General features: G+C 43.2%; 1 protein-coding gene across 1 annotated transcript in view; it reads right to left on the bottom strand.

The window, feature by feature from the left end:
* Positions 1 to 18,574, bottom strand: part of rspo2 (R-spondin 2) — a 98,158-nt gene extending 79,584 nt beyond the window's left edge. The window contains exons 1-2 of the mRNA XM_080194857.1: positions 18,405 to 18,574; positions 17,696 to 18,063 (exon numbers count right to left, since the gene is read on the bottom strand). Of these exons, the coding sequence (XP_080050983.1) occupies positions 17,696 to 17,789 (94 nt within the window). The 5' untranslated portion in view covers positions 17,790 to 18,063; positions 18,405 to 18,574. The remainder of the gene's footprint in view (positions 1 to 17,695; positions 18,064 to 18,404) is intronic.
* Between the last annotated feature and the right edge of the window lie 622 nt (positions 18,575 to 19,196).

The following is a 19,196-nucleotide window of genomic DNA, read 5'->3' as shown; positions in this document are numbered from 1 at the left end:
GCTTCCACACTGGGTCAAGTGGCCAAGGCTTTTGTGCAGCAAATCGACACAGGTGGGGCCTTGCAGTGATCCTGGACTACAGCTGTGGTACACCTCAATCAATAACTCACATCACTGAAGACTGACAACATGCAGCAGAGGGTTTAAATAGTTCCATTTAACTCTAACCTGCCTCCATTTCATGAAATTCAGCCTGCTTCTCGACAGAGACCCTGTCTGCTCCCTCAGCTGGATATAAAAACATCTCATGGACATTACTCAGAGATCGAGGGAGGGTTCTCCCTTGTGTCCTGACCCATGTTTACCCCTCAACCAACATCACTGTTCCAGAGGGTCATTCTGAATATATGGTGTCCTTAAGAACTTACGAACTCTGTTACAGTCCTTACGAACTCTGATGTAATTGTTGAGGGTTCTGAGCGTGTGTAGGTTTTGGAAGGCTTTTCGGTCTGCAAGAGAGAGTACTCTGTAAGCGAAACCTGTTTTACTAGTGCTTCTGTTTATTTTGGGAACCATGTGTTTCTGATTGTTGTCAATGTATGTTCAAAATGGTTGGCAGATCAGATGATGAGTAATATTACAGTTCCTATGACATTGAGAAACCACATCAAATTTCTGCAACTCCTGGTTTACCAGATTCACTTGTTTCAGATAGAAGCACTATGTTTACAAGAATTCATTTGTAAGATGGTATCTGCCATGTGTGTACTGCACCATTTCAGCCAGCATCGAATGGTTTAGCAGAGCGAGCTGTTCAAACTCTGAAGGAAGGATTGAAGAGAATGCCAAGTGACACTGAGAGTATAAAGCTCTGCAGATTTTTATCCCAGTATCGGATCACACCACAATCTACAAGCGGCTTCTCTTCAGCAGAACTGTTGTTAGGTAGAAGTCTCACCAGGATCTGCTTCATCCAGATCTCAGAGGGCAAGTGAGCAGGAGACAAGAGAAGCAGAAGGAGAGATACGATTACCACACCATAGAGCGGCAGTTCAAACCAGATGATCAAGTTCACATCCGGCACTTTAGTTACATCCAGAAGTCACTGGGAATAATTTTTGATTAAAGTGGTCCAGTATCTTGAGTTGTGAGACTGTGAAACAGAAAAGCTATTTGCAGACACTAAGACCATATTGCTTTATGATGTGTATAAGGAAATTACTGCAGATGCTGGAATCTGAAACCAAAAGAGAAAACGCTGGAAAATCTCAGCAGGTCTCAGCAACTGTAAGGAGAGAAAAGAGCTGTTGTTTCAAGTCCAGATGACCCTTTGCTCTTTCCTCTCCTTACAGATGCTGCCAGACCTACTGAGATTTTCTCTTTTGGTTTATGACGTGACCTGGGGTCAGAAAAAGTTTCAGAGTCAGCAACTGTTACAGGGAACATGGCAAAGGGAAGTTCACTAGGAAGCTGTTCCTGGGTTTCCAGGTTTGCCAGTTGACTCTGCTGTGGAGTAGAAGAGGAATGTTCAGGTACAGATTCTGAGCTCATTTCTACACCTACAATTCCTGAATCATCATTACAAGTTTCACCAGTGGTATAGCACAGATTACAACACACCCGCAAAGCTCCTGACAGACTTCCATACAGTTAAGACATTATTTTCATTGTATTTCTGCTTTGATAGGAGATTGAAATTTCAGGTGGGAAAGGTGTTATTTTAACTACAGAGCGCTCTTAAACCTTTCTCCTATGCAGTTGTTTTACTGACATCTGTTGATGGTTCTGAGCATGTGTAGGTTTTGACAGGCTTCTCAGTCTGCAAGAGAGTGCTCCTGTTTTCATAGTTATGACTGTTATACTGTTAGTTACTTTTAAACCTTCTTTTAGATTTATATAAGAAAGAATCATTCTTTAAATAACACATTCGACTACCTTATTTGTGGTCTCAGGTTACCACAGTCCCAAAAACAGATCATCAGATCATTATCTACATTGCTGTTTGTGGGGATCTTGCCTTGTGGAAATCGGCTACTGTGTTTCCAACATTAACAATAGTGACTGCACTCCCAATAAATACTGCATTGAGTGTGAAGTGCTTTGGGACAACCTCCAGTCTAGTAAAAGTGTTTAGAAAGTTTGGGAGCTGAGTCTACAAGTTTCTGGGGAGCACATCAGCAGGGACCAGCAGCAGCCAGAACAGATCTTTCTAGGCAACTGTCTCCAAGCCACAGACGTTCCTCATCTCTCCCTCTCCCCTTCTCCCACATGGAGGAATAACTCGAAGAATGAAAGCTCAAAGCTCACTGTGGCATTCTGAGAATGTGAATCAAGAAGAGGGTCCCAGAAGCCATGGAATTGTCAAGAAAACCCAACTGGTTGACAATTGCCCTTTAGGAGAGGAGGAAAAGTCCAATATCCTTTGTCAGTCTGCGTCTGTCTGATTCCCATCCCTCAGTAACATGAATAACTCAAAACTGCCCTCTGAAGTGGTCTAGTCGACCATTTAGTTTTATCTAAGGCTCACCACCATCTTCTCAAAACAACCAAGGGTTGTCAATGAATAATTAACCTTGCCAATGATGCCCACATCCCTAGAATTATTTATTTTAATTTTAAATTAGAATCAGGAATTTGGAACGAACTTCATTCACTAACCCATAGTCTGTTGGAGATGCGAAGCAGTGTTCATTTCTATTTATAGAGTTGGTTCCACAATCACTCCTGCATTCTCAATCCTGCAGGTGGGTCTTTGTTATGGCCAGTTCTATCGGACACTCAGCCAAGGTCAATGGTAATCCCAGCCATTTTTCTTGGGAGAACTGTTCTCTAGACATGTGTTTGCCATTTTGACCACGTCTAAAGACAATCTCTAGCCAACTGAACAGTGACTGAAGACTTGTGCCATTTTATACTCTTGCGGGCAAACACAACTAGCCAATCCTGCTGCACTGGACTGACTCTAACTCCATAGATCACAGTCTTGCAAGCTGAACAAAAGGACTTGGAAAGAATCTGCTTTCACATAACAGACTCCCTTCCCTTTGCAATTACCTCAAGAGAAAAGACTTGCATTTATATAGCATCTTTCAGAACCCAAGAACATGCCAACCCACCTTACAAGCACTGAGATAGTTTTGAAGTGTAGGTAATGTTGTAATGTGGGAAATACAGCAATTAATTTGCACACAACAATCTCCCACAGAACAGCGATGTGATAATGGCCAGATGAATCTGATTGATTTGGGGTAAATATTGTCCGGTGCACCAGAGAGAACTGCCCCTACTCCTGTATAAAATAGTGTCATGCGACTACACCAGAGTTGATACCTTATCTGAATGTTGGCGTCTTGGATATTGTACCCCTCCTGAGTGCGGCACTGGGAGTGTCAGCCTGAGAGTCAATGCAGACTCAACGGGCCGAATGGCCTCTTTCTCACTGTAGGGATTCTGGTACATCATGAATGAATGATGATGTACTAGAGTGGGACTTGAACCCACAGCCTTGTGACTCAGCAGTGGGTGAATCACAATCCAGTCAACAATTAGGGGGGAAAGTTCTTTAAAACAGTTTGCGTATTGTTAAATGTAAACAAGGTCCAAACTCTTAAAGTCGTTTCATTTAAAATCTCAGAAATCTTTGACATGTCGATGTGGGATTGCCGCAATGAATCAAAGTCCGTGTTGAAAAGTGTCACCACTTGAATTGTAGATCGTTTGTATTTAATTGCACTGAAGTTCCAGTTTAGTGATGGGAAGGTCAGACTGAAGTTTATTGCATAAGAAACACTGCCTCCTATAGGCACCGGTCCAAAGTTCTGATTGGTGAGATTCATTTTGTAAAAGTACCCCGACCTAAGGTTTTAAAGATATTTCCCACAAGACACAATCAATCAGCCAGTAGAAACAAAACGCTCCATTGCTGGGTTTAACTTAAACGCCCCAAGTGAAAATCTGACAGTGAATTAAGGAATGGGTTACTGAGAAATCCTCATGCTATTTAATTTCAGTCTGTGTTACACACTTATCAAAAAATAACAGATAATGGATCAATGGGGCAGCACAGTGGCACAGTGGTTAGCACTGCTGCCTCACAGCACCAGGGGCCCGGGTTCAATTCCGGCCTCGGGTGACTGGGTCCACATTCTCCCCATGTCTGCATGGGTTTCCTCCAGGTGCTCCAGTTTCTTCCCACACTCCAGAGATGTGCGGGTTAGGTTGATTGGCTATGTTAAATTGTCCCTTAGTGTCAGTGGTTTGGCAGAATAAATGTGTGGGCTTTTGGGGATAGGGCCTGGGTGGGATTGTGGTCAGTGCAGACTCGATGGACTGAATGGCCTCCTTCTGCACAGTATGATTCTATGATAACTGAGAAATAACTGCAGTTCCATCCTTCAGGGGAGGTCAAGTTTTATAAACTGGCATTGCATGTTCAATAAATCACTGCGCTTCATTCAGTTCATTTGTCTGGCCACATTTCATTCCAACTCACACTTACACAGTGAAATATCTCTGTAGGAACACTCAGAGGGTCAGAATGCAGCTGCTAACGTTTTCCACAATCCCCCTCACTCTCTCAACATACAATTGCTACTTGAACAGACTGGGAATAGAGGGATACAAACAGATGGTCTAGTTAGGAACACATGGTCAGTGCAGGCTTGGAGGGCCGAAGGGCCTGTTCCTGCGCTGTATAGTTGTTCTTTGTATCCCCAGCAGTGGTAATACTCCACTCACAAACACCCTCAATAAATCACTGCCCTCCACTTTCCCCTCAGATGTGAAGGAGGCATCCTGGGTACCTGTCTGTCTTCTGGCTGAAATTAACCCCCTGAGTGCAGAGGGGGACTTTTACTGGGATCTGTCAGAAAACAATGGAACAATGGTTCTGATAAATAACCTCTTATTTAAATCATTTTGAAGTTATATTAAAGTCTGGTTAAAGAGCACCTGGCCACATGATTGGTGGGGGATTTTGGAGTCTCCCCAACCATAGAAAAACTGGGATTGGAAATTGAGGAAGAAGCAAATCTGGACAAACACTAATTGGGTAACTCCTGTAGTCACAATCTTCAATGCGCTCACAGCACTCCCTCTCCAATTTTACACTCTTTACACCTTCCATGTAAGTATTACTTTCAATTTCACAGTGAGAGCTCCTCTCTGCACGAGTCCAAGCCCCTGGAACTCCCTGAACCACATCCCCCAGGGTGGAGACTAACTCAAACCCTACATTTTGTCACATCTTCCAGCCACTTCTGCATTGGTCTGATACGTTGGGCACTGGGTGTACCATCGGAACGCCCCCACACCCCTGCACACCTACAAGACACAGCAACCAACCCCCACCCCACCCCACTCCCCACCCCACCCCACCACCCTACAGGATATAGAAAAAAGCTTCTTTATAGAACATAGCAACTTCCCCACCCCTCCCCAACCCTGCAGGACACCGCAAACCCCTCTGTCCCTTCCCCCCTCCACCCACAGAACATCACAATCCTTCCCCGCACCCCCATCCCACCACCCCCCACAGGACACAACAATGTCTCCACACACCTCCCTGTACCCTCTACAGCTCCTCCGTCTCTCTGCAGCCATCATTCTATCTAATACCCTCAGTTTATTAGAGGCTGAAGGGTAATACTCACACCTGACCATTCTCTCAACTCCATTTTCTCAGACTATCCCCTTCCTCTCCATTCCTTCAATACCCAAATACCTAACAATTCCAAACCTGAATGTGTTCAGAGACAGAGCATCCTGAACTCCCGTTTCCAGCTTCACAACTCCTTTGAGTGAAGGAATCTCAGTCACAAGCCTCATTTAAATGGTTCACCCCTCACTCTGAAACAATCACCCTTGTTCCAGGCCCTAGCCCAGGGTAAACAAGTTGTCCAAATCTACACCATCAAACCTCCTAATATGTTCCAGTGAGGTCACTAGGTGGTAGAGTGGCACAGTGGTTAGCGCCGCTGCCTCATGGCACCAGGGACCTGAGTTCAATTACCGGCTTGGGTCACTCTGTGTGGAGTTTGCACATTCTCCTCAGGGTGCTCCGATTTCCTCCCACACTCCAAAGATGTGTGGGATTTGGGATTAGCGGGGTAAATACACAAAGTTACATAGATAGGACCTGGGTCAGATGATCTGTCAGAGAGTTGCTGCAGGCTCGATGGGGTAAATAGCCTCTTCCTGCTCTGTAGGGATTTTATGAGCTCTAACTCCAGAGAGTACGGGCTCAGTCTGTCCCTCCCTGAGCTGACACTGAAACTCCAGGTGTGACCCCAAAGTAGCACACACCCTGCAGCAAGAGACATCACTGCCTGCCATTTGAAAAATGCCTCACTCATTCCAACTTTTTGGTTCCTGTCTGCCATCCAGTTTTCTATCTAATGGTTCCGCCATGAAGTTTGGCAGCACCAAGGAGAAAACTGCTCTGTCCGGGTTTCCCGACTTCAAGCCACACCAAGCCCCCCCACCTCCTCCCCCACCCATCCCCACCCCCCACCCCCACCCACCCTCCTCTCTGCCCTCCCCCCACCCGCCACCTCCCCCCCTTTGCGTCACTCTGAATTCATATCCGCATTTCAGATTAGACACAGCCTCTTGTCTGTATAACACTGCGCATACCTCTACACTCAGATACCAGACACACCCTTTCATATAACCCATGCCCACATTAGCCTTGTTTATGAATTCAATCGCTGATGTAGTGGCCTCTTAGCAAACAAGTCATAGAGTCATAGAGGTTTACAGCATGGAAACAGGCCCTTTGGCTCAACTTGTTCATGCTGCCCTTTTTTTAACTCTGAAGTTAGTCCCAATTGCCCCCGTTTGGTCCATATCCCTCCATACCCATCTTACCTATGGAACTATATAAAAAACTTTTTAAAAGGTAAAATTGTAGCCACCTCTACTACTACCTCTGGCAGCTTGTTCCAAACACTCACCACCCTCTGTATGAAAACATTGCCCCTCTGGACCCTTTTGTATCTCTTCCCTCTCACCTTAAACCTATGCCCTCTAGTTTTAGACTCCTCTATCTTTGGGAAAAGATATTGTCTATCTAGCTGATCTGTGCAATGTCTTGTACAACTTCAACAAGACGTCCCAACTCCTGTATTCAATGTTCTGACTGCATGCCAAATGCCTTCTTCACCACTCTGTCCACCTGTGACTCCACTTTCAAGGAGCTATGAACATGTACCCCTAGATCTCTTTGTTCTGTAACTCTCCCCAATGCCCTACCATTAACTGAGTAAGTCCTGCCCTGGTTCAATCTACCAAAATGCAACACCTTGCATTTGTCTAAATTAAACTCCATCTGCCATTCATCAGCCCACTGGCCCAATTGATCAAGATCACATCAAACTGCTCATCTTTTAACACAGCTGAGCGGGATTGCTCAACGCTGGAGATTTGTTGAGCTATGTTTAATTTGATAAGAAGTTGAGGCAGGCGCGCATATTGTCTCTAATAAAAACACTTTGACAAATATTTCCCAGCAGTTCAATTAAATACTTGGACATCTTACTGGGCTTCACAATCTACTGAATGGTGGCAGACAAGGACATACAGGAGTACCGAATGAGGTGAGCTTGTGACCTCGTACCCGCACCATCAGGAAGACTGCCCCATGCTACCTCCATCTCGTTGGGAGAATTCACTCCTGCCTCAGTTCATCTGCAGCTGAGAACTCTTATTCCTGTTTATGTCATCTCTCGAATTAAATATCCCAACAATTACAGGGCAACCTTCCAAAACTGCTGTTGGTGTCCTACCTCGAAATCAAGTCCCACTGCAGCATCAGGTCTGTGGTCACTGAATTACAATGACTCCCAAACAGGTAAAGTTTCCCAATAAAAACATCATATTCTGGTTTATAATTACCTTCATTATCGCACCACTCCTCCCCTCATGAAATCCACTCCAGCACAAAGATCTGGCAGTAACAGTGAGCAATAAACCCCAGTTTTTGCAGCACTAACAATGAGTATTAAACCCAAATTTCTACAGCAGTAACAGTGAGTAATAAATCCCAGTTATTATAGAAGTAACAGCGAGTAATAAACCACAGTTTCTACCACAGTAACAGTGAGTACTAAACCCCAGTTTCTGCAGCACTAACAGTGAGTAATAACAGTAGTTTCTGCAGCAGAAACAGTGAGTAATAAAACCCGGGTTCTACAGCAGTAACAGAGAATAATAAACTCCAATTTGTACAGCAATAATATTGAGTAATTAACCCCAGTTTCTACAGCAGTAATAGTGAGTAATAAAACCCAGCTTTGACAGCAGTGTCAGTGAGTAATAAACCCAAGTTTCTACAGCAAAAATAGTGACAATAAACCCTACTTTCTATGGCAGTAACAGTGAGTAATAAACCGCAGTTTCTACAGCAGTAACAGTGAGTAATAAAACACAGTTTCTGCAGCTGTAACACTGAGTTATAAACCCCAGTTTCTGCAGCAGTAACAGTGTTTAATATACCCGTTTCTACACCATTAACAATGAGTAATAAACCCCAGTTTCTGCAGCAATATCAGTGAGTAATAAAATCCAGTTTCTACAGCGGTAACAGTGAGCAATAAAACCCAGATTCTACAGCAGTGACAGCGCATAATAAAGTTCCTACCACAGTAACAATGAGTAATAAACCCCAATTTCTACAGCAGTAACAGTGAGTAATAAACCCCAGTTTCTACAAAGGAACAGTGAGTGATAAACCCCAGTTTCTACACCAGTAACACTGAGTAATAGGCCCCAGCTTTTACATCAGTAACAATGAGTAATATACCCCAGTTTCTACAGCACAATGAGTAATAAGCCCCAGATGCTACAGCAATAACAATGAGTAATAAACAACAGCAGTAACAATGATTAATGAACGCCAGTTGCTACAGCAGTGAGAGTGAGAATTAAAACTCAGTTTCTGCAGCAATAACAGTGAGTAATAAACTCCAGTTCCTACTGCAGTAACAGTGAGTAATAAACCCCAGTTTCTATGGCTGTAACAGAGATTAATAAACACCAGTTTCTACAGCAGTAACAATGAGTAATAAATTCCAGTTTCTACACAGAAACAGTGAGTAATCAACCCCAGTTTCTGAGCAGTAACAGTAAATAATCAACCCCAGTTTCCACAGTAATAACAGTGAGTAATAAAACCCAGTTTGTACAGTAGTAAGAGTGAGTAATAAACCCCAGTTTGTACAGCAGTAACAGTGAGTAATAAACCCCAGTTTCTACTCAGTAAGAGTGAATAATAAACCACAGTTTCTACTGTAGTAACAGTGATTAATAAACCACAGTTACTGCAGAAGTAACAGTGCATAATAAACCCCAGTTTCTACAACAGTAACAGTGAATAATAAATCTCAGTTTCTACTGCAATAACAGCGCACAATAAACCGCAGTTTCTACAGCTGTAACTGTGAGTAATGAACTCCAGTTTCTACAGCAGTAACAGTGAGTAATGAACCTCATTTGCTGCAGCAGTAACGGTGAGTAATAAAGCCCAGTTTTTACTGCAGTAAAAGAGAGTAATAAATCATAGTTTCTAATGCAGTAACAGTGCATAATAAACTCCAGTTTCTACAGCAGAGACATTGAGTAATAAACCACATTTTCTACAGCAATAACAGTGAGTAATAAACACCAGATTCTACAGCAGTGACATTGAGTAATAAACCACATTTTCTACAGCAATAACAGAGAGTAATAAACACCAGATTCTACAGCAGGAACAGTGAATCATAAAACCCAGTTTCTATAACAGTAACAGTGATACTGCTGGAACAATGAGTAATAAACCCCTGATTCTACCGCAGTAACAGTGAGTAAAAAAAAAACATTTCTACAGCAGTAACACTAAGTAATGAACCCCAGTTACTGCAGCAGTGGCAGTGAGTAATGAACCCCAATAGCTGCAGCAGTAACAATGAGTAATAAAACCCAGTTTCAACTGCAGTAAGAGAGAGTAATAAACCACAGTTTCTACTGCAGTAACAGTACATAATAAACCCACTTATACAGCAGTAACATTGAGCACTAAGCCACAGTTTCTGCAGCATTAATAATGAGTAATAAACTCCAGTTTCTACAGCAGTAACAGTGAGGAATAAAACCCAGTTTCGAGAGCAGTAACAGTGAGTAAGAAACCTCAGATTCTGCAGCATTAATAGTGAGTAATAAACCCCAGTTTCTACAGCAATAACAGTGAGGATTAAACATTGGTTTCTACAGTAGTAACAGTGAATGATAACCCCCAGTTTCTACAGCAGTAACAGTAATAAAACCCAGAATCTTCAGCATTAAGAGTGAGTAATAAACCACAGTTTCTGCAGCCATAACAGTGAGTAATAAAACCCAGTTCCTGAGCAGTAACAGTAAATAATCAACCACAGTTTCTACAACAGTAACAGTGAGTAATAAACCCTACTTTCTACACAGTGACAGTGAGTGGTGAAATCCAGTTTCTACAGCAATAACAGTGAGCAATAAATCCCAGGTTCCACAGTGGTAACAAAGAGTAATAAACCCCAGTTTCTACAGCAGTAACAGGGAGTAATAAATTCCAGATTCTTCAGCAGCAACAGTGAGTAATAAACCCCAGTTTCTACAGCAGTAACAGTGAGTAATAAACTTCAGTTCCTACAGCAGCAACGGTGAGTAATAAACGCCAGTTTCTACAGCAGTATCAGTGAGTAATAAACCCCAGTTTCTACAGGAGCAACAGTGAGTAATAAACTCCAGTTTCTACAGCAGTAACAGTGAGTAATAAACTTCAGTTCCTACAGCAGCAACGGTGAGTAATAAACGCCAGTTTCTACAGCAGTATCAGTGAGTAATAAACCCCAGTTTCTACAGGAGCAACAGTGAGTAATAAACTCCAGTTTCTACAGCAGTAACAGTGAGTAATAAACCCCAGTTTCTGCAGCAGTAACAGTGAGTAATCAACCTCAGTTTCTGCAGCAATATCAGTGAGTAATAAACACCAATTTCTAAAGCAATAACAGTGAGTAATACAGCCCAGTTTCTGCAGCAGTAACAGTGCGTAGTAAACCCTAGTTTCTATTGCAGTAACAGTGTCATAAACCTGAGTTTCCACTGCAGTAACAGTGAGTAACAAACCCCAATTTCTGCAGCAGCGACAGTGAGTAATAAACCCCAGTTTCTACATCAGGGACAGTGATTAATGAACCCTAGTATCTACAGCATTAACAGTGAGTAATAAAAACAGTTTCTACAGAAGTAACAGAGAGTGATAAACCCCAGTGACTGCAGCAGTATCAGTGAGTAATAAAGTGAAGTTTCTACAGCAGTACCAGAGAGTAATAAACTCGAGTTTCTACAGCAGTAACAGACTAATAAATCCCAGTTTCTACAACAGTAACAGTGAGTAATTAACCCCATTTTCCACAGCAGTAACAGTGAGCAATAAACCCCAGATTCTGCAGCAGTGACAGTGAGTAATAAACCCCAGTTTCTACACCAGTAGTACAGTAATAAACCCCAGTTTTTACTGCAGTAACAGTAATGAAACCCAGTTTCTACAGCAGTAACAGTGAGTAATAAACTCCAGCTTCTATAGCAGTAATGGAGTAATAAAATCCAGTTTCTACAACAGTAACAGTGAGTAACAAATCCCAGTTTCTGCAGAAGTAACAGTGAGTAATAAACCAGAGTTTCTACAGCACTAACAGTAAGTAATAAACCTCAGTTTTTGAGCAGTAACAGAAGGAAGCAACCCCAGTTTCTACAGGAGTAACAGGGAGTAATAAAACCCAGACTCTATACCAGTAACAGTGAGTAATAAGCCCCAGTTTCTACACGGTAACAGTGAGTAATAAACCCCAGTTTCCACAGAAAAAACAGTGAGCAATACCCATTTCAAGAGCATTAGCAGTGCGTAATAAACTCCAGCTTTAACATAGTAAGACTGAGTAATAAACCCCAGTTTCTACAGCAGTAACAGTGAGCAATAAACCCCAGATTCTGCAGCAGTAACAATGAGTAATAAACCCCAGTTTCTGCTGCAGTAATAGTGAGTAATAAACCGCAGTTTCTACAGCAGTAACCATAATGAAACTCTGTTTCTACAGTAGCAATAGTGAATAATAAACTCCAGCTTCCATAGCAGTAACAGAGTAATAAAACCCAGTTTCTACAGCAGTAACAGTGATTAATAAACCTCAGTTTCTGCAGAAGTAACAGTGAGTAATAAACCAAAGATTCTACAGCAGTAACAAACCCCAGTTTCTAAGCAGTAACAGAAGGAATCAACCCTAGATTCTACAGCAGTAACAGGGAGTAATAAAACACCTTATAAGAGCGAGTAACAAACTCCAGTTTCTACATGGTTACATTGAGTAATAACACACAGTTTCTTCAGCAAAAACATGAGTGATAACCCATTTCAACAGCAGTAACAGTGCTTAATAAACCCCAGTTTCAACACAGTAAGACTGAGTAATAAACACAGTTTCTACAGCAATAACACTGAGTAATCAACCCCAGTTTCTACTGCAGTAACAATGAGTAATAAAACCCAGTTACTACAGAAGTAACAGTGAGTAATAAACCCCACTTTCCACAGCAGTAACAGTGAGTAAAATACCACAGTTTCTGCAGCAGTAACAGTGAGTAATAAACCCCAGTTTCTGTAGCAGTAACAGTAATAAAACCCAGTTAGTACAGAAGTAACAGTGAGTAATAAACCACAGTTTCTGCAGCAGTAACAGTGAGTAATAAACCACAGTTTCTGCAGCAGTAACAGTGAGTAATAAACCACAGTTCCTGCAGCAGTAACAGTGAGTAATAAAGCCCAGTTTCTGCAGCTGTAACAGTGAGTAATAAAACCCAGTTGCTACAGCAGTATCAGTAAGTAATGAACCACAGTTTCTACAGAAGTAATAGTGAGTAATAAACCCGAGATTCTGCAGCAGTAACAGTGAGTAATAAACCCGAGATTCTGCAGCAGTAACAGTGAGTAATAAACCCCAGTTTCTGCAGCAGTAACAGTGAGTAATAAACCCTAGTTTCTACCGCAGCAACAGTGTCATAAACCTCAGTTTCCACTGCAGTAACAGTGAGTAACAAACCCCAATTTCTGCAGCAGCAACAGTGAGTAATAAACCCCAGTTTCTACATCAGGGACAGTGATTAATGAACCCTAGTATCTACAGCATTAACAGTGAGTAATAAAAACAGCTTCTACAGAAGTAACAGGGAGTGATAAACCCCAGTGACTGCAGCAGTATCAGTGAGTAATAAAGTGAAGTCTCCACAGCAGTACCAGAGAGTAATAAACTCGAGTTTCTACAGCGATAACAGACTAATAAATCCCAGTTTCTACAACAGTAACAGTGAGTAATTGACCCCATTTTCCACAGCAGTCACAGTGAGCAATAAACCCCAGATTCTGCAGCAGTGACAGTGGATAATAAACCCCAGTTTCTACAGCAGTAACAGTAATGAAACCCAGTTTCTACAGCAGTAACAGTGAGTAATAAACTCCAGCTTCTATAGCAGTAATGGAGTAATAAAATCCAGTTTCTACAACAGTAACAGTGAGTAACAAATCCCAGTTTCTGCAGAAGTAACAGTGAGTAATAAACCAGAGTTTCTACAGCACTAACAGTAAGTAATAAACCTCAGTTTTTGAGCAGTAACAGAAGGAAGCAACCCCAGTTTCTACAGGAGTAACAGGGAGTAATAAAACCCAGACTCTATACCAGTAACAGTGAGTAATAAGCCCCAGTTTCTACACGGTAACAGTGAGTAATAAACCCCAGTTTCCACAGAAAAAACAGTGAGCAATACCCATTTCAAGAGCATTAGCAGTGAGTAATAAACCCCAGCCTCAACATAGTAAGACTGAGTAATACACCCCAGTTCCTACAGCAGTAACAGTGAACAATAAACCCCAGATTCTGCAGCAGTAACAATGAGTAATAAACCCCAGTTTCTGCTGCAGTAATAGTGAGTAATAAACCCCAGTTTCTACAGCAGTAACCATAATGAAACTCTGTTTCTACAGTAGCAACAGTGAATAATAAACTCCAGCTTCCATAGCAGTAACAGAGTAATAAAACCCAGTTTCTACAGCAGTAACAGTGAGTAATAAACCTCAGTTTCTGCAGAAGTAACAGTGAGTAATAAACCCGAGATTCTACAGAAGTAACAGTGAGTAACAAATCCCAGTTTCTGAGCAGTAACAGAAGGAATCAACCCTAGATTCTACAGCAGTAACAGGGAGTAATAAAACACAGATTCTACACCTTATAAGAGTGAGTAACAAACTCCTGTTTCTACATGGTTACATTGAGTAATAACACACAGTTTCTTCAGCAAAGTGAGTGATAACCCATTTCAACAGCAGTAACAGTGCTTAATAAACCCCAGTTTCAACACAGTAAGACTGAGAAATAAACACAGTTTCTACAGCAATAACACTGAGTAATCAACCCTAGTTTCTACTGCAATAACAGTGAGTAATAAAACCCAGTTACTACAGAAGTAACAGTGAGTAATAAGCCCCACTTTCTACAGCAGTAACAGTGAGTAATAAACCACAGCTTCTGCAGCAGTAACAGTGAGTAATAAACACCAGTTTCAACAGTAGTAAAAATGAGTAATAAACCCCAGTTTCTACACAATAACAGTGAATAGTAAACCACAGTTTCTGCAGCAGTAATAGTGAGTAATAAACCACAATTCCACAGCAATAACACTGAGTACTAAACCCCAGTTTCGACTGCTGTAACAGCAAGTAATAAAACCTTGTTACTACATATTAACAGTGAGTAATGAACCCCAGTTTCTACAGCAGTAACAGTGAGTAATAAACCACAGTTTCTGCAGTAGTAACAGTGAGTAATAAACCACAGTTTCTGCAGCAGTAACAGTGAGTAATAAAACCCAGTTTCTGCAACAGTAACAATGAGTAATAAACTGCAGTTTCTACAGCAGTAACAGTGTGTCATAAACCCCAGCTTCTACAGCAATATAGTGAGTAATGAACCCCAGTTTCTGCAGCAGTAACAGTGAGTAATAAATCCCAGTTTCTACAGCAGTAACAGTGAGTAATAAACCCCAGTTTCTACAGGATTAACAGTAATACATCCAGTTTCCACAGTTACCCTCTTACTAATGCACTGATGAAGCCACTTAACATCAGCTTGTGTTTTAAATTTATATAAACCCACTTTTTAAAGAACATATTGTCCAATTCTCACAGCCATGTCTTAGAGAGCTAGCTTAGGCCACTGGGTAGTTTCATTCTACACATGGCTCAGGTCAGCGCAGTGCAGTCAGCTGAGATGGAACCTGCCTCTGGAGTCACATATTTACAGGAACACATGAGGATTTCTGAATGAATGTGTTTTTAATGACTGTCTCTGAGCTCCATGGGTCACTTTTACTCACACCAACTCTTTATTAACAGACTGATTAACAGAAGTCCTCAAAGTGCCTCCATGAGCCCTCATTAGGCCAGTATTATAACTGCCATATAGCAGGGTCGTGTTGAAAATGAGGAGGGGGCAATGTTACCCTCCTGGTTACAATGTTTGGTTCCAAATACAGGATTTCCCAGCCTGTTACTCACTGAAAGAGTTAGTTTTCATTCATTAGGTTTGATGAGGTTCACTAATTTCACATCGGGACATTAAACAGCAGCTGGGGAGACATGATATAGTCAGCTGAGAATTAACCCTCTCCGCAGAGCAACCTGGGATCACAGATAATAAACTGCTTATTTCACTGACAAAGCATCATCTTTTATTTAGACAGAGCATCATTGTGGCGAGTTCATTCCTTGTTTATTCTCAGCTGGAGTGTAAATTTAACCCCTTGAAGAACATTCTAACGCACCCCTGAAGACAGCACCCCCTCCCCCAGACAGCAAGTGGACCCTCACTCACTGCCAGATTTCGAAAATGAGAATCCAGCCCCCCACCCACTGCTTTCCGTGCTTTCAGTTCCTGATGTATCGCTGCTGTCCTCAACCCCCCCAAAACCTAAACTGTCCAATCCCCACACTGCCTTCAATATAACCCCCCTATAACACACCCACACAGCCCCTCTACCCACCTAACCACATGACACTCCACACGCACTCACATACTCACACACACACACTCATACACACTCACACACACTCACTCATACACTCACTCATACACACTCACACACACACTCTCATACACTCATACACACACAACTCTCATACACACTCACTCATACTCACACACACACACTCATACACACTCACACACACTCACTCATACACTCACTCATACACACACACACACACACACTCATACACTCATACACACACAACTCTCATACACACTCACTCATACACACACACACACTCTCATACACTCATACACACACACACACTCATACACACACACACACACACACTCTCATACACACACACACACACACACTCTCATACACTCATACACACACAACTCTCATACACACTCACTCATACACACACACACTCTCATACACTCATACACACTCACACATACACTCACACACACACTCTCATACACTCATACACACACGCACATACACTCACACACACACTCTCATACACTCATACACACACGCACACTCTCATACACACACAACTCTCATACACACTCACTCATACACACACACACTCATACACTCATACACACTCACACATACACTCACACACACACTCTCATACACTCATACACACACTCACACACCTACACATATACTCAACCCCCCACACACACACACTCATACACTCGTACACACACACACACTCACCTACACATATACTCATCCCCCCACACACACACTCTCACACACTCACACACTCGTACACGCACACTCACCTACACATATACTCACCCCCCACACACACACTCTCACACTCACCCACACACACGCACGCGCACTCATACACACACACTCATTCACACACACACACTCACCTATACATATACTCACCCCCCCCACACACACACCCACACATCCACACACACACTCACCCACACACACACCCCTGCCCCACCTACACACACACACACACATCCGCACACACCACTGCCACCCCCCCCCCCCCCCCCCCACACACACACACACACACACACACACAGCCATTCGAATGGACAGTCAGGCTTACATGCAGACAGACAGTCACACAGACAAACCATCAGGCTTACAGGTACACAGATGATCAGGCACACACTTGCACAATCAGGTGGTCAGGAACACATAATCAGATGCACAGAGAGTTAAGGAGGTACACACGTGTACAGAGGCACAGAGTTAGACACAGAGTCACAGACACACACACATAGAGTCAGAATCAGAGACACAGTTACACACACAGTCAGAGGCACAGATACACACAGACAAACAGACACGCACACACACACACTCAGAATCAGAGACACAGATACACACACAGTCAGACACAATCAATCCCTGATGAGTGGGTGAGTGGAGGGAAAGTTGGAGGGTCCCTGGTCAGTTCAGTGCGATTCTGGGGGTTCCGCCTCACCCTGATCCTGATCCAGTTTAACTCCGGAATCTTCACCAAAACACAGCACAATCTACAAGGATTCCGTTAGGAACAAACTCTCCATTGATTTAGTATCGCCTAACTTTGTTAAAGGATGAAGTTTGCCAAGTGTCCGCCCTCTCAGAGTGAGAGAGGGGCTGAGTGGGTATTAAACCCGGTGCCAGACGGGGTACTGACCTCTCCTGATCCGCTTCCCTCGCTGGCTCAGGCTGCGCCCATTCTCCATACAGTTCAGCAGAACCAGCGCCAGTGAAAAGAGTCGAAAATGCATCTGTGCTCCTGCAGTGGGATCGGACTGTGCACTCGCTCTCTCTCTCTCTTTCTCTGCTCCGGTGTTTAATGCAGAAAGTGGCGGCTCATTAGAGAAATGTCCAGACAGTAATGATGGTGAAGCAGCCGGACAGAGACAGAGTGAGTGAGGCAGGGTAGGGATTTGTCCCTCACTCTGGGCAGCAGGGAGTCACCAGGCTGAGAAGTTGCCACCCCCACATCTTCAGAGCTCCAGGATAAGAAGTGAGAACCCCAGACAGTCAGCTGGCCTGGCCCTAGACAGGGAGCAGAAGAGAAGCACTTTATCAATAATCACATCAAACTCACACCGCCAATAAACTCCCTGGGCAAGACACAATCCAACAGATCATACTTAGTGAGGCTAAATACCCCCCTCTCACTGGGGCTAAATACCTCCCTCTCCCCCCACCCAGCCCTCCTGGCAAATAACAAATAAATATATGAAACATAATCTCTCCCTCCCCAAGAATTGTTGGGATTGGATTTAAAACAAAAAAATATTTTTTAAAAGGGAGAACATTTCAGGACTGGGAAGAAATGCCCTTTTTTTAAAAAAATCTTTTGCAATTGAGTCGGTCAGTTTCAATGCAATTACCTGGGGGTTGGGGTGATGTGAATAACACCTTCTGGGAGCCTCTGTAAAGCAGCTAGTAAATGGAGTGTGTGTGACCCAGGCACCTCAGCAAGGACATGATCCCAGGGACACTGAAGTTGTTTCTTGCTGCCTCTCTGTGTGTGTCTCTCTCTCTGTCTCCAGTTGTTGCTCACTCACATCCCGACTGCAATTCAACACAGATCTTCCCCGCACAAATAATGTCTCTGTCCCTCCCTCTGCAACCGCTCCACGGATGACGCTGGGAACAGCTCAGGGAGGTGGAGAGAGAGAGAAGCGTTCCTATTTTTTTTGCAAGGTGCAAAAAGGATTGAGGACTAACAGGGGGTGCTGTGCTCTCATCTCACACCAACTCCTCTCAAGACATTGTCCTCTGCTCTCCGCGGGGTCCTACTGCCTGGAGCATTCACATCCCCAGCAGCCAGCTACTTAACTCATCTTCACTCTCCACACACTCAGCAGCCAGTCACTCCCCCCTCACTTCCCACTCACTCAACAGCCAGCCTCTCTCTCCCCCTCACTCCCCACACTCCCACCTCCCCCTCTTCATTTCTGTCTCCTCCTCACCCCACTCCCCCAAAGACCTACACTTCCACAGTCACAGAGCCATCACAGAGAAATCTACAACCTACCACTTAATCATGGAATCCCTACAGTGCAGAAGACGTTAAGCGAATGTTACAGTTAGAACCCAGCATCACTGCCACCCACAGTCAATCTTCCAAAGGTTGAATAGAAAAATCTATTCCATAATAATTTGTGCTTAGTTTGTTG

Source organism: Carcharhinus amblyrhynchos, chromosome 8 (assembly GCF_965287045.1).
Source record: "Carcharhinus amblyrhynchos chromosome 8, sCarAmb.v2.hapA, whole genome shotgun sequence".
Classification (NCBI taxonomy): Eukaryota; Metazoa; Chordata; class Chondrichthyes; order Carcharhiniformes; family Carcharhinidae; genus Carcharhinus; species Carcharhinus amblyrhynchos.
This window is presented reverse-complemented; position numbering and strand designations above follow the sequence as displayed.